This window comes from Balaenoptera ricei, chromosome 7 (assembly GCF_028023285.1).
Source record: "Balaenoptera ricei isolate mBalRic1 chromosome 7, mBalRic1.hap2, whole genome shotgun sequence".
Lineage (NCBI taxonomy): Eukaryota > Metazoa > Chordata > Mammalia > Artiodactyla > Balaenopteridae > Balaenoptera > Balaenoptera ricei.
The window spans coordinates 114,748,576-114,765,601 of NC_082645.1; the positions used below are offsets into that span (position 1 = coordinate 114,748,576).

The 17,026-nt window shown below is 36.3% G+C and overlaps 1 protein-coding gene across 4 annotated transcripts in view; it reads left to right on the top strand.

Moving 5' to 3' along the window:
• GIGYF2 (GRB10 interacting GYF protein 2) overlaps positions 1-17,026 on the top strand; it is a 126,098-nt gene that overhangs the window by 55,311 nt on the left and 53,761 nt on the right. For all 4 annotated transcript variants that reach the window (XM_059928955.1, XM_059928954.1, XM_059928953.1 and 1 more), the window contains one exon: positions 13,663-13,842. In XM_059928955.1, coding sequence (XP_059784938.1) covers positions 13,663-13,842 — 180 coding nt within the window. The remainder of the gene's footprint in view (positions 1-13,662; positions 13,843-17,026) is intronic.

Consider the following 17,026-nt stretch of genomic DNA (forward strand, 5'->3'; position numbering starts at 1 on the left):
TGGATTATTTTGCAAGTCTGACTAACTTAACAGTTGGTTATTTTTTTTTTTTTTAACTAAAAGAAGCTGTCTAATATTTAGAGTTTGGTGAGATAAAAGTCTTTCCCAAGATGATTGGTACTGCATTCACAAAATAGTCTTTGACAGCCTGATTTTTAGCACCTTTAGAACTCTCCTGTCCCCAGAAATGTCTCAAATATCCATTTAAAATCATTGTTAACTTTATGCATGATTTTTATGTCAATAATGATTAATAATATTGGCTAATATATATTATTTATTATGTGCCAGGAATCATACCAAGCACTTCACATGTATTGACTCATGTGAAGCCAATAGCAATGCCTGGCACAGAGTAACCTCTTGGGCTGTTACTTGCCTTATTGGTATTAATAATGTTTCTTAACTTTCCTAGTAATAAGTACCATTATTAATGCCCATTTTGTAGATAATGAAACTGAGCCACAGTGAGTTTCCTAAGGTCACAGAGGTAGTAAGTGGTGGTCAGTTCCTGCTCAGTCCGTAGTCCAGAGTCAGTGCTATATTGCCTCAAAAATAGACATTTTGACCCTAGTTAGCTTTTGTGAATAACACGTTACATTTGACTAGTTCTATCCAAGAGCCCCTACAGAATATTTGTTCTTCAGAAATGCTTAGGCTAAGACATATGATTTGTAGGCAAGAAGGATATTTTCAGTTAAGGAAGACATCTTGCAAGATTTGAAGATGAGTGCAATCAGAATTATTGTACATAGTCTAGTCTTAGATTCTATAGACCAGCAGAGTTAAAACAAAATGTGGAGAGGAGAGTTCTTATAAAGCATTGCCAAATTTGTATTTTGCCAGGTGAGAAAATAATTTTAAAAATATAATACTTTCATCATAATTTTATAGAAGAAAAGACATTTTGACACTTAAAGAAGAAGGATATAGCAATAAAGAGTAGTTGGCTGCCTTCAGTAAGTTTGTGAACCACTGTGTGGTTTTGCCTTGTCCATGGCTTTGACCTTTATTGTTTCTTGCTTCCTGCCTATGTGAAAATGCCCATGATGAAGCTGTACACTAGTGCTGTTCCACTTATGGAACCACTGATTGCTTATTGTGTCATAGTAATTTGTGGGCGGAAAGGTCCACGGTTCTTCTTGATTTTCAGCTTGCTTCATTAAGTTCTAAAATTCATTACCTGAGGAGACAGTCTTTGTATACATACTATAGCTAACAAAATTAATTATTTTCATTTGGGCCTTTTCAGGATTGTAACTTCTTACCTATAGCTTTTGTAGCACTCTTGCTCTAGGCTTTTACAGTTTTTTTTTCTCTTGCAACTAAGTAAATACACGAAAAAACCTGTGAACAGGACAGTCAGAAGGCTAATATCAAAACAGTGAAGCATTGTCCTTTTTATATATAAAACCTTCCTAAATCTTGTTTAGATGGTGTTGGAAAGTGGAGTAGTTGAGAGAGGTAAGATTTCAATCCCCACTTAACAGATTATCCTGAATAACTCCATTCTTTGCACTCATGTAGTCAGTGTGGTTTAGCATAACGAAGACAGGGTGGGAAATCTAGCCAACCGGGTTCTGGCTGTGTTGGTTACATAGCTTGTCAGTTTGGGCGAGCCACCCAATCCCCTTGGCCAGGCTTCCTTATATTAAAAAGAGGAAGAAAGAAAAGAGGGAATTAAATAATGTGATCCTTTAGAATCCTACATGTTTGTAAACTTACTACCGTTTCCCTCCACTGATACAGGTTTCCTGTGTGATTTTTTTCTGTATAATTTTATATATGCTTGTATGGCATTTAAAACATTAAATTATTGTTGCCCAATATATGTAGATTTTCTTTCCATCAAATTTAAAAGTGTCTGATGGACAGACATTATGTTTATGCTATTATATTTCCAGGTTATTTTCATATCTCTACAGGTACACAAGTGCTTTTTGAATGTGTTTTTCCTAGTCTGTATTTATATGATTCTTGTAAATTGATCCCAGTAGAATTGGGATGGTTTGCTTGTATCTCTCTGTGTGGGCTATAAAATATTTGCCCATTTATAAACCATTTGATGGAAAAAATAGTACTTTATAAAAATGATAGTTTGGATGCTTCATTGGTCATCAAAATAATGGATTCATTTTACTCATTAGGTTGTAGCACTCAAAATTATGTCTTTTATTGTCATGTTGTAATGTAGTAGTATAGTTCATATCAAACAGTTAAGATATAAGTTATAATAACTACAAATGTTAAATGATTGCAGTATTACTGTGTATTTGTTCACTTCTGGTGTAAACAGTTAAAGACTGTGAAGAGAGTCATAATCATCTCTCCTGCCCTCCATAATTAGGGCAAATAGTGTGAGCTCTAATTCTGTTATATAAGCTCAGAGATTCTTTTGTATTTTAATTTCTTATTTGTAGAAGCACCTAATTTCAGCAATAATTTCGTGCTTAAAAAGAAATTAGGACACTCATCATTTTTCCTATGGCTTAAAAAAAGTAAAAACAAAATGATTTTTTTTGGGGGGGGTCATTTGTTTTTGTTTGCTCATTTTGGGTTTCTTTAATCCTTTCCAAAAGAAAAAGATACATTTTTTTAAAAGCCGCTGAAGTTTTTCCAGGATCTTTCTCTTCTCATTTCTATATTATAATGGAGAATTAGTATACATTTAGTAAAACAATTAAGAAGAAAATTTCCAATAATGCTTTCAAGAGGACTATTACTCTATTTCCAAAATTTAAGGAAAAAGAATAAAGAACCTTAATGTATGACCCTGTAGGTAATGTCTTTGTTTTAAAACTCTATTGGCAATATCTAGCTCCGTCCCTATTTGTCAGTCAGTTTTTTTCTCTGTTCCCCTTAAGGAAAGAAATAAGATTGAATATTTTCTCATGTACTCACCAGTTCTTTTGCTGGGCCAGCCTTATACACAGGTAGGTCTGGAGGAAGCTTTCAGAGTCTGTCTTTTTGGTGAGGTAATTTTAATCTACAAGTCCAGCTTGTAGGTTCTCTTCTTGGACTGGGTTTACGGTTCACATTGCTCTGTTTATAATGTCGTGGGGGCTGGTTTCAGCTGAAGCTGATGTGATTGGTCACTTAGTCTGCGGGGGGCCAGTTAGCTCTGATCCTGTGGAAAAGAATGCTGGTTTGTTAGGAGGTCTTTCTTTACCCATCACAGACCTTAACAACTCTGGAGAAAGCCTCCAGAACTGACTTGGAGAAGGGGTGCATTTTTTCTCTCTAATCAGGACCGGTCTTTAGTAAGTTTGCATAATCTTACTTAAGAGTTTATTTAAAAGTTCAAAGGGATAAAATTCCCTGCAAGATTTCCTTTCAGCCGTCTTTCCTTATATAGCATGTTTAAGTGTGAGATATTTCCTTTACTAATCTTTTTTTCCTCCATTTCTTTGGGGAATATTTCCTTGGATAAGGACTTTTAGGTAGAAATTAATGAATTGATTTTACTAGTTTTCTTTTCGTATCCCATCTCATCAGAATGACTACCACTAATTCTAGAACTAGTAATAGAGGTAATTTAGTTACCTGAAATCTTTTTTTGGGGGGCAAGGAGGCAGACTTCCTTATTTTTTTAAGGCTATGTACAGAAACCTTGAATAAGAATACATTTAATTGTTTGGTTCCTTACACTTATCTCTAAAAAACACACCTGTGTGAAAGAACTGAAGAATTTTCTTAAGTCATGCTTTAGTGATGTTTAGGGGATGTTTCCCTGAGAAGTATGATGACATGCAATAAATATAGTGTTCAGGGTACAGAAACTTTAACTTAACATCTAAATAATGTTTAGCTGGAAAACCTCTGTGATCCAGCTTGTAGCAACCTCAAAATGAGCTGTGGGATGGCTTTGTATAATGCCTTACTGAGCAGAACTTTTCTCCACCTCCATTAGCTGCTGATTTTAAAACTTTGATCAAATGTCACATGTAAGGGGATCTGAGATACAAAGGCTGTGATTGTTCATAGTAAAATCATGGAAGGCCTGCTGGGAAAATTATTAATCTAGACCAATATAATGCTGCTTAGAAAGTGAAATCCGCCTTTGTAGATTCCTTCTCCTCCCCCCACAATTAAAAAATATATTAATTCCGTCTTTGTTTTATTAATGCCAAACATTTCAATACAAGTTCAGACACAGCACTGCAAACTTTGACCTTCAGAACTAGAGAAGGTAAAAGCATAAAGGAGAGACTTGTGATGTGATGCACCTTCCCTGCATGTTCTGGTAGGAATTATACTTTATATCAATTGCTAGTTTACTGATTGGAGGTGGAAGAGGGAAGACAGAGTAAATATAGTGTAACACTGCCTTTCAGAAAGCAGTACTGAAAGTGTACGTGCCATGTGTCTTGAATAGACATTATAGTAAGCAAGATAGTAAAGGATTTTACCAACATTAGAAGCCTCTTTCCATAATATATTCAGACAGAAATGATTTACAGATGATTGTCAAGAAAGAAATGCCTCAAGTGAAGAAGTATTCTGGTTTCTGGATTTCACACTGTGAAAGTCTGTTGTGGTCTGTAAACAGTGATTCCTAATTGCTAACTGAATGGATGTCGTAGACCAGTTCTGGAGTGTCTCCTTAGGAGCATAGCACTCCCATTATAATAGCCGGAGCACATAAATTCATTTCTGTTTGAAGTTGCCTGGTTAGCTGAGATGAAACTTTGATATTGGCACAGATGATAAACCAACTTCACCCTAAAATACATGGGCCCTCCGTCTAAACAGAATTAATGATTTCAGTTGGAGATGGCTCTAAAACATTCTTCTATAAATGAACATACATGCTGCTAGATATCTGTTCATTGATTGATTTATTTTTTATTCCAAATTATAATGATTAAGCAAGATGCCAAGAATCAGGTACATTATTCTTTATTAAATTCAGTTCTGTATCCCTAAATTGTTTGCTTTTCTTTCTGGCTAAAGCAATCCAGTATATAATCCATAATTGTACCACATTGTACCTGAAAACAACAAAACCTTTAGTTGGAGTGCAGTGTCTTGCCTATGTATATACATAATCTCACAATTTTTAACCTTTAGCCCTGGTCTCCAATGCTCTTTCTTACACAGTGTACTTAGCTTTCTTTAGAAGATGCCTAGTCTCTTTCCAGTTCTGCATTGAAGCCCACTACTGATCATCTTCCCCTGAGACTTCAGGCAGCGTCTGGGTATATACCAGCAGACGACTGAGCATAAAGGTTATAGGAATATGGGGCATATTTAGACCACATGAGGTGCTTTTTCAGAGTCTGATATACAGCAGCCCCTCCAGTCTCTCCCAGCCAGGAGCTGCTGTGTTTTCAGGACCATAGTAACCAGTGGAGCAGATTTGTTACCTCCTCAGGGGTTAGGATAGGAGAAAAGTTGCAAATCTCTGGATATAGAATTTAAACTACTCCATCCTAGTTACCCTGAGTTTTGTTTACAATTGGGGGACAAGTAAATATCAATACCTGGATGGGATTCCCTTTCACTGTTTTCTCTGGTATTAGAAAATATTTTTAGTGTTAATCAGAGAATATATATCTGAATAGAGAAATACAAAGTTACTTGCTAGAAAAATTTGCACATAAACAAGCTTCAAAGTCTGTCCCATAATTCCGCTTTTGCTTTTGGAGTTTGGGCGCTTCTGAGTTCCAAGTTTCACAGCTGTAGATTTTGTTGGCTGAGTGCCTTTTTGCTCCATCTGAAGTTTTCCATAAACACCACTTCTGGCTGTAAGTCAAACATGCACACAGGTGCCCTTTTACTGCTCTTTCTCCTTAGGAAGTCCACTCAATTACACCAGACTAAAACCAATACTGCATTTTAATTTTATTTTATTTTTAGAAGAGTCCTATTTAGACAATACATTCAGGCAGAAACAACCAAGTATTTATTGCCATTGGGGAAAGTATTTATATATGTAGTGCAATTGTATTTTAGCACCTTTTATATATCTTGAGGAATTGTTGATGTAAGAATATAAAATGTGTTATACAGGTAGTGTAGTTTGCTCATAAGACTGTCATGTTTACCATATTGAATAGAAAAAAATATATTTTAAATTTATATTTCTTTACCTTTTAGAGGTCATAGACACCTTTAAGACCCTGGCAAAAACCTTAGACCCTTTTCCCTGAAAAAAGATAAAAGCATGCCAGCGTGATATGTGCTTCCAGTTTAAGGATTCTTAGCCCCAAGCTCATTTGTTGACTATAGGTTAGAAATATTTAGTTCAGGCATTAATTTGTAAATTATTTAATTATGTTTACCTTTAAATCATCTTGTTTACATATTAATCTGTTAAGATTTTTTAAAAAGTCAACTAAAATATTTGGCTACTCAACTTTGTCATATTGCTGATGTTATGGAAAGAGGAAGACTGATTTTAAGTGCTGAGAAAGGCCATGTGGGTGTGGGTGTCCCTCATTCATTTTAGCCCTGGTCACTTTGGAGTCATGTAATTTTTAGACATTAAAGGAGCTTTAGATATTATCTTCTGAGTTGCCCATGAACAACTTTATCATTTATTTTAAATTATGTCAGTAACACACAAATATATATATATTTTTTTTAGCCCTGTAATCAGTTAACTCATTATAAAGTTTTTTGGCACCCTCACTTCCCACCCAAATTTATATACATACAAATCTGCTGTAATCATTTAGGTTATAAAGGATTTATTTTAATGTTTTAGAGCAATTCTTGCATACAGTATAATTTATATTGTAAATTATATTAGTAGTAATTGGAAATGTATATTCTATTAGATTGTACTTGAAGTCTTTTTTTACCCCTCAAAATAATTTTGAGTAAAATTTTTATATTGTTATATATTAAGTTGATCTTAACATTTTTTTCAGGGGTACACATTTTGTTATCGTTTATCTGCTGGAAGGTTAACAAATTTAGTTCCATTTAGACACCTTGGCAGTCTCTATCCCCAAGCTTTTCTATGCATGATATGTCTGTTGCCTTTTTAGAGCTCTTTAGACTTAGATCACAGAACTTCCTTTTTCTACTTTATTTTTGTAGAATTTCTGGCTGCTTCTGATGGGTTTAATTTATGAGTAAACCCTGGATTAGGAGTTTGAACATCTATGTTCTATTTCTGATTTGGTCACTACTCAGCTGTGTGACCGTGGGAGATCCCGCTACAGGTATCCCTTTCCTCACGGGAACAATAAAGATGGTAAGGTTGAAGGTAAATGAGCTCCCTGCTCCAGTCCAGTCCAGTGGCTGGTCCCAGCACAGAGTGAAGCCCAGGACCCTGTGAAGTCCTTGGCTCTCACAGCCACTACCCAGGATTAGTTTATATCTAAGATTTTTTTTGCCCTAAAATTCTTTCATGTTATTATCTGTAAGAAGTTATGTGAATGTAACTTTTATCATTCTGACCCCTGACTTCAAAGTTCTTAAAGAAGCTCCTAATTTCTTCAATAAATCTTTATCAAGTATCTAACCGTGCCTTGCAACTTGGTCTGATGGCTCTCGCAGCCTTCCCTGGCTTCTTCCCTCCTTCCTTTCATGCAGGCATTTCCCCTAATAAAATCTTTGGGTGTTTAAAAAAAAAAAAAAAAAGATGGTAAGGTTGACTTAACCCTTGTGGTTATTATGAGTATCAGATGAGATATATCAATGCATTTTGTCAACTGTAATGTATCAAGTCATTTGTTTACATGTGTGTCCCTGGACTGTGGACCTGGAGGGTAGGTGCTATGTCTAAGTCTCTTCTTTATTGTCAGTCATATGTCTTTAACTGTATTTGTTCATGGAGAAAGCACTCATCTTAATGTGTGCTAGAGGTATGAGTAAACAAACAAGCAAAAAATGGTATAGTAGTACTGTTTCTCTGGGAAAATACTTGGTAGTACTTACTGAAGTTGAATATACCTTATGGCCCAGCAGTTTCACTCCTAGGTAAATACCAACAGAATTGGAAACATACGCTCACCAAATTTCACATCCAGGAATGTTTATAGCAGCGCAGTTTATAATAGCAAAAAACTGGAAACAACCTAAATCAGTAGTAGAGTAATACATTGTGGTCTGTTCATACAATGAGATCCCATACCACAGTGCAAAAGAACAAGCTTCTGTTCTCTGTAACAACGTGGGTGAATTTCCCGTAATGTTCAATGAAAGAAGCCAGACATACTACAGAATGGGAGAAAACATTTGCAAACAAAGCGACTGACAAGGGCTTAATTTCCAAAATATACAAACAGCTCATACAACTCAACAACAAAAAAACAAACAACTCAATTGAAAAATGGGCAGAAGACCTAAATAGACATTTCTCCAAAGAAGAAATACGAGTGGTCAATAGTACATGAAAAGATGCTTGATGTCTCTTAATTATTAGAGAAATGCAAATCAAAACTACAACGAGGTACCACCTCACACCAGTCAGAATGGCCATCAATAAAAACTGTACAAATAACAGGGAATTCCCTGGTGGTCCAGTGGTTAGGATTCCCAGGCTTCACTGCCGAGGGCCTGGGTTTAGTCCCTGGTTGGGGAACTACGATCCCACTAACCATGAGGTGCCGCCAGAAAAAAAAACATGAAAAAAACTCTACAAATAACAAATGCTGGAGAGGTAAGAGAAAAGGGAACCCTCCTACACTGTTGGTGGGAATGTAAGTTGGTACAGCCACTATGGAAAACAATAGGGAGGTTCCTCAGAAGACTAAAAATAGAATTACCATATGATCTAGCAATTCTGCTCCTGAGCATATACCCAGACAAAACTCTAGTTCAAAAAGATACATGCACCCCTGTGTTCATAGCAGCACTGTTCACAATAGCCAAGACATGGAAACAACAGATGAGTGGATAAAAAAGATGTGGTACATATATACAATGGAATACTACTCAGATGTAAAAAGGAATGAAATAATGCCATTTGCAGCAACATGGATGCAACTAGAGATTATCGTACTAAGTGAAGTAAGTCAGAAAGAGAAAGACAAATACCATATGATATCACTTATATGTGGAATCTAAAATATGACACAAATGAACCTTTCTATGAAACAGAATCATGGACATAGAGAACAGACTTGTGGTTACCAAGGGAGAGGGGGTTGGGGGAGGGGTGGAGTGGGAGGTTGGGATTAACAGATGTAAGCTTTTATATATAGAATGGATAAACAATAGGTCCTACTGTACAGCACAGAGAACTATATTCAATACCCTGTGATAAACCATGATGGAAAAGAATATTAAAAAAAGGGCATGTATATATGTATAACTAAATCACTTTGATGTACAGCAGAAATTAACACAACACTGTTAATTAAACTACTATACTTCAGTAAAAAAAAGAGCCAGACGTAAACTAATATTCTGTTTATATAAAAAAGTTCAAAAATAGGCAAAACTAATCTTTGGAGATAGAAGGCAGGATAGCGTTTACCTTGGTAAGGGCCGATTGGGGGGACATGAAGACTTTTGAGAGGTCCTGATAAATTTTTTTTTTAAATCTTAGTAGTTAGGTGGATATATATTGCTTTGTGAAAACTCTGAATTGTACATTTATGATTTGTGTACTTCTTGATATGAATGTTATACTTCAATAATAAGTTTTCATTCATTCATTCATTCATTTATTTTTGGCTGCATTGGGTCTTCGTTGCTGCATGCGGGCTTTCTCTTGTGGTGGTGAGCGGGTGCTACTCTGTTGCGGTGCGCGGACTTCTCACTGCGGTGGCTTCTCTTGTTGCGGAGCACGGGCTCCAGGCGTGCAGGCTTTAGTAGTTGTGGCTCATGAGCTCTAGAGTGCAGGCTCAGTAGTTGTGGTGCACGGGCTTAGTTGCTCTGTGGCATGTGGGATCTTCCCGGACCAGGGCTTGAACCCGTGTCCCCTGCATTGACAGGCGGATTCTTACCACTGCACCACCAGGGAAGTCCAATAGTAAGTTTTCTTAAAGATAGGGGGAGGAGATGAGTATGGTACATTTAAAAGTTCTTGAATCCTTTTCATCCTTCTCTTACGAAAATGACAGTGATGCCTGAATGCAAAACTTTCTTTACCTTGCACTTACCTGTGGGATATGTTTGGCATGTCAGAATTATATTATTCTGGTTTTCCTTGGTTTACTGGAGAAGTTGTCACCCAGATCTTTCTGTTTCAGTTATTCGTTATGCAACATTTGATATATCAAAAAATATATTGCAGTTTTTAGGAATTATTTTGTAGAAACAAGCACTTGGTAACAAGATCTGAACTCCTTTGGTATAGAATTTTTGAACTGGAATTGGCTAGTGTTTGTGTAAATTCAGACGGCTGCCTCAGTAATACACACACACGCACGCACACACACACACACATACCCTCTTTCATATTAGGAATGGGATCTTTAGTCAAGGTGTACAGATCAGAATTGGAGACAGTTTAAAATCAGGTCTATGACTCCACGATCTTCATTCTTTCTTTAGTACTGTGCTCCTGTATATCTTCAAAATTTCTGTCACAAATCGTTTTTGGAACAAAGAATGGTATAAATAGTCAGTTAAACTTTATGAGGTACAGATTTTCCAGCAGGTTGAGAATTATGAGTTTGCAATAAGCAGAAAAGCCAGATTTTTTTCTTCCTTTAGTTTCCCTATTTTTACCCTATCCTGTCCTTTATATTTTTCTTATTCCTAGGTACCAATATGAAAAGTATATGTAGGACTTGACAGTTATGACGGTTATAGAAGCTGCTAGTTTAGGAAAAAATGCAGGCAAATTATTCACATAAAGGGAAATAAAGTCAGCAAACAATATGAAAAATCTTTGATGTGAAAAATTCATATTCGAGCCACATTAGTATACCATTTTACAACCATTAAAGTAGAAAAGCTTCAAAAGGATAGCAGCACTTAGTTTCGATAATCTAAAATGGTCTGGTGGTCTTACCTACCCTTTTTTTGAGGAGGAGAGAAAGGTATGTCAATGTATGAAGTCTGTCATTTGACCTAGTAATTTTACTCTTTGAAGTTTTTTTTCAGAAGTAGTAGTTCAGAAAAACAAAACACATACGCACACAGATATTTCTTCCTTGTTATCTAGTCCTTAAAAAGTTAGTTATGATGTAAATGTCCAGTGGGGAATAATCTGCTAGATAGTGCAACAGCTGCAAGGTATACCTGCTGTGTATCCATTTATATTATCAGTAAGGTGTATAATCACAGAGAAGTATTTGCTATTTAGATTACAAAAAGGTGGGTACACTGATTGAAACTACATTTTAAAGATGTTATGTAAAAGCTAACCACAGATACGTAGAGTTCTATTTCTATGGTTGAGGAATTACTGGGATTTTTATTTTTAATATCTTTAATTTTTTGCAACTTATCATCTGTTAGAAAAAACTGTAATGACCAGTTTTTGATGCGTTAAGCATTTTGCCATTGGTGGGTTTCCTTTGCTTATTTTGGTACATTCATTACTTCTCAAAGACGTAGTGTAAAAGTAGATGAAAATGAGTGTTTTGACCAGCTCATCCATCAGGCGATTGTATTCTCAGTATGCCTGGCACATACTGCTTGTGACTGAATGATTTACATGTGTTAAAAGTCATTTCCCATCACTTATCAATTTATACACATTAGGGATTTCTTTGTTTTAAATTTTTCTTCTGTGAGTATAGCTATATTTTTCATCAAGTCATATAATGGATGTGGGCTTTGTAAAATGTCTCATCCCTTCTTATTCTGAGCAAGAGAACCTGGAATGTCTTCTGACCCTTCTAACCCAAGGGCAGACCTGGAATGTATCTATACTTGAATTCATAAAACTTGGCACTTAGTGCAATATGCAATAAATATTTGTTAAATGAGTCAGAAGGTTAAGATTTGAATCCTATGTCATTTAAATAGTGGTGTGTGATTTTGGACAATTCTCCTGGGTTATCTTTTTGAGCCTCAATATTCTCAGCTGTAAAATGGGAAGAATAATTTCTAATACTGAGTATTGTTATGAAGATTAAATCAGTTAAGTGAGTGTTTTTATTAACTGTGGCCATGTAACAAGTTACCCCAAAACTTAGTGGCTGAAAGCAGCAAACATTTATTTTCTCAGTTTCTGTGGGCCAGGATGGAGCAGCTTAGCTAGGTGGTTCTGGCCTGGGTCTCTCATGAGGCTGCAGTCATCTCGGGGCTCATCTGGGGTTGGATCCGCTTCCAAGCTCACTCACGAGGCTGTTGGCAAGCCTCAGTTCTTTGCCATGTGGGCTTCTCCACAGGGCTGCCTCACAACAGGGCCGCTGGATTCCCTCAGAGAGAGCGTCCAAGATGGAAGTTTTTAACTTAGTATCAGAAGTGACATCTCATCACTTCTGCTGGATTCTGTTAGGAGCAAGTCAGTAATAAGTCCAGCCCACACTTAAGGGGAGGGAATTACACAGAGGCCAGGAGTCAGGGATTGTTGAGGGCTATCTTAGAGGCTGCCTGTCATAATAAGGGTATTTTGCCCAGCAAATAATTGTACCCCCCCATTCCAAGATTATTCTGTAATAGAATAATATCTTGTAACAACCTAATAACTGTTTGGGTGAACAGGATATGGAATCTTAATACATGTGAAATTGAATATAAGAGGATGACCAGAAATTAGAATTTCCTCATTTTCAAATGTACAATTTTTTTCACTTTTAATATGGTTTAATGAAAAGAATTGAGGTTGTTACTGTGAGAATTTGTATATTTTATTATTATAAACTGAAGACATCAATGTATGTTTCGGATATTCAGCTACATACTTTAATGTGAGATTTTGGGTAATTTGTTGTGAATTGTAAGTGGTAGCACATGTGGTATGGTGACTGAAGAATTTGCACAGTTCAGAATTCTCTTGTCCTTTGAAACCAACTTAGTTTACTTGGCATAACAGGCTCTCTTTCACTGTTAATGTAGCTCTTGAGTTGCATCAGGTTAGACATAGCTTAGCTTTGAATTCTGTTCCAGAGCAATTTGTTGTACGCCTGTAGTGTACTAGGTGCTAGAGTAAAGGAAAAGTAGAGTGCCTCCACTGTCTGGTTTTGAGCTTACAGTCTGTTTTGGAATAGAAGAGAGGTTGAAGTTTACAGATATCCTATTTGGACAGAATCACCAGTAGAAGTTGATTAAATAAATTAAGTTGATTTAGTAAATCATATAGTTAAAAATATTGTATGACTTAAAAACGGAAAAAAAGAAGTATATGCTGGTAAGGAAGGACTGCCAAGTGAAAACAGCAAGGGTACAAAACAACATATGTAACAGCCTGAGGGTAGTGTCTGTAAGTGTGAATGAGAGATCTGTATGTGTATGCATAAGTATAGCCATGGTCAGTGTTGGGAAGGCTTTATAAGAAGCTGTTGATGGTGGTTACTTCTGGGGAGCAAGACTCTGGGGGGCTCTTGTGTAGCGGGAAGGTTGATTCACTTTTCATTGCATAACCTTTTAAAAAATGCGCATATTATTTTGTTTAAAAAAATAATTTCACAGTCTTAGAACATTCAGCTTTGAGAAGTGTGCCTAATAATATACACATATATCCACAGTTATTTATACTGCCTGAACGTTGAAATGGACACATTTGCAGAAAAGCTTGATTTGAGCAATCAAGTCTGTTCAAAATCCTTGCTGGCTGAGGCTTATGTTGACTCATTTTCTTTACAGGGAGACCAAATTTTGAGGAAGGTGGGCCAACATCAGTGGGAAGAAAGCATGAATTTATACGATCAGAAAGTGAAAATTGGCGTATTTTTAGAGAGGAACAGAATGGAGAAGATGAAGATGGAGGTTGGCGACTAGCTGGATCAAGGAGGGATGGAGAGAGGTGGCGGCCTCACAGTCCTGGTAAGAATTCTGCTGAGTACAAGCACACAGGGGCCGAAATAGTGAGGATTTGGTGGGAATTGTTAGGGATAAAGTGGAAAACATAAACTGGCAAAGAAAAACAAGACGGGTCATGTTTATGTCGTCACACTGAGTCTTGCTCCCACAAAAATTTTTAACGTAAAATATTCCCCACATCTATTTAGTTGATTAAAGTCACTTTTATTTTTCTGGGGCAGTGTGGTTTAATGGGAAGCACCTGCCCTTAACTGCAAAAGTGAGAGAGGGTTTCATTCAGTTTTCCTAAATTTTTGAATCTTTTTTCAGCATGCGTTTTTCTTAGGTGATTATTATATGCTTACTTAGGAATATGGGCTCCCCCTAAAATGAGGTTTTTTTCCTGCATAAGAGAGGATTTATTCTTTTTTTCTCTTTTTGTCCTAAAAATGTGATTTCTGCTCATTTGAAGAATAAACTTTAAACCCAGGTCAAAAACATAATCACAAGTTTATTCTTTTGTCCCTCTAACTTTAGAAAAAGGAGAGAGAATAGTCGTGATTAGTGGTTTTATAAGTTCTTCTGTTTGACTCTTAAGACTGCTTCAAACTGTTCTTCCCCGACATTAGATATGCTGGTAATTGAAGACACTGGTGCTTTGTGTCAAAGATCATTCCCTACCCAAGTGCTGATTCTATGCCTCATGATCGTCAGATGCCACTGTAGTTTGAATCTTGGGGTTATGCAGAACTGAAGCATACAAAGAGTGTGTACATGTCTTTTGAATTTCACATGCATAACATTGTTTTACCTATTGGCCGTATGCCAAGGAAGCTTACTTTAATAGAGGAAGTTATAATAATAATGTAAACTGTTTTTATTTATTTTTTAAAATCAAGTTATTAACAAACCATTAGTCCCGGTCTGAGTTAACATTATAACAGGCATTCAGGGTGCTTTATGGCGTTGTGGGTAGGTGGAAATTTAGTGAAGTCAATCTTTGGATAGAGTTATAATGCTTTTACCCCAACTCCTCATTGGCTGACTCTTGGGCGCGTTTTCTGTCGTGAGTGGGCATTGCTTGCACCACAGTTACTTAGGCGATTCTCATCAGTCTTTGTCCTGGGCAGCCAACTGTTATAGTTCTCTTCAAGGCATCACGGCATTTTGTGCTGAGCTTGCCTGTAAGCAGAGGGGTTTGTAGACTATGTTCCTAACAAGCATTCCCTACAAGAATGGACAGGATCTGGGCTGAGCAAGAAGAAAAATTCCAGCTGATCAAAAACAAACAAGGTGAATGTTTTGGAAGATGAACAGTGTTTCTGAGCCCAAACGTCTGATGTTGATTCTATTAAAGCAAGTTAAAAGTAAAACTTTAGTGTTATATTCTACCACTTACCCTCCTCACCCAAGAGCTTAGATTTTGGGTATATATAGTCCTTTTTTTCCCCCCGCCATCTTTTCTAAATCTTTCTCTCCAGTATTTGACTTTTCATGTCAGTTTTGTCATCAACTTGACAATTTTCCAAATTTTTTATACATATATTTTAAAAAGACAGTTTGGGGGACATAAAGATGCATGGGGGCTGAAAAAACACTATAAATAGGCATTAAAAAAATACCATCTACTTTTTCAACCCAGCATATTAAAAATAAGTCTGATTATATCAGTTGTTATCAGTTACTCTTAACATTTTAGTTAATCCTTTATTAGGCTTTGATTAAAATTTTAAATATCATGATTTTGACTTATGAAAATAGTATCAAACTTTAGTTCTGATATAAGGTCTATAAAGCAGTGGTCAGTCTTAATAAGCTAGAGATGTGCCTCATCTGCTAAATTTAGTTTCGTGAATAAAATTTTATTAACTATTTAAGACAACAAAAAAACTATGGTATATAGTTTTATTAAAGTATGGCTCACAGTTGGATATGTATGGAGTTGGGAGCAATAAGGACAGCTAAGCACCCACTCTGGGAGGTGAACTTAAGAAACTTAGTTAAGAGGGAAGAATGCGCCACATGCCTAGAAGGATAGATTCCTATCACAGTGCATACTTAGAAATGAGAGGAGCAGACAGAGTACTCTGGAATTCAGCTTTTGATCATGAGCACTTCTTTGGGATAATGACTCTAGGTTAACATGTAGGCAATCTGGGTATAAAATTCCTTCATTTTCATAGAAGATAGTAAAGTGTAGGAAGCGGGAGAATAATGTTTTCTTACCTTTTTGTTAGTGGCTTATAAGATGCTACCTGTATTTGGTGTTTTAACATTTTGCCCTTTGGTTTTCAGTTTGAATTTTAGATTGCTGGTTTTAGCAAATTGGGCCTCAGTAGTATAGTAACATTTAACTTTGACCTCATTTCTTTTGGTGTCTCCCACAGAGAAAGCAGTCAAAGATATAGGTTAAAACATGTCTCTTCTTAAGACTCTTAGGCTCAGGTTTGTCACATTTTAACAAGAACCACCCCCCGCCCCCCGCTTTTTTTTTTTTTTTTTTTAGAGAAAATACCTTAACTTGTAGCTTTTAGTCTTAGGCATTCATTTTTTGTTGGAAAGTAGATGTGCTACATAATACGCAGGGGTGGATTTAGGAATGTCCCTGGGGGATTAAATTAAAACTCCCAGGGGGAGTCAAGAGATGAGAGAAAAGGGAAAGGAGAGTAAGCATGTTATTGTGGAAAAAGCAGTAGAGGATGGAGAATTGGATTCTAGTTCTACTTTTCATTATGCACGTTACTTCTGCTGTCAGAGGTTTTGCTTCTTAAACTATAAAACTAGGATAGTGGGCCAAATATGACATGTCAGTGCTATAATTCCATGACCTTTTTTGGGAATCAGAATTACAAATGGGATCCTAGCGCTGGTAAGTGGACATGATGAGTTTGATATTATGAATTGACATAATATCATAGTATCCTGGATATTATTATATTATCAAGGGAGCTGGTCTTATCCATAAAGAATGATATTTTCATCAGAAGAAAGAAAATGCTTTAAGACTTGCCAAAGGGAAGGCATGGACCTCAGTATGGAAAGATATCCAGTGCTGTAAGTCTGGGCTAGGAGTGGGCCACGTGAGTGGCTTATCAGCATTTCAGTCAGATATCTAGAGCTTATTAAAAGTATGTACTTTGAAGAACTGTCCTTTAAAAATGATGTGTTTTAAATTTATCTTTAAAAGCTTTAGAGTATGTTGTGTGAC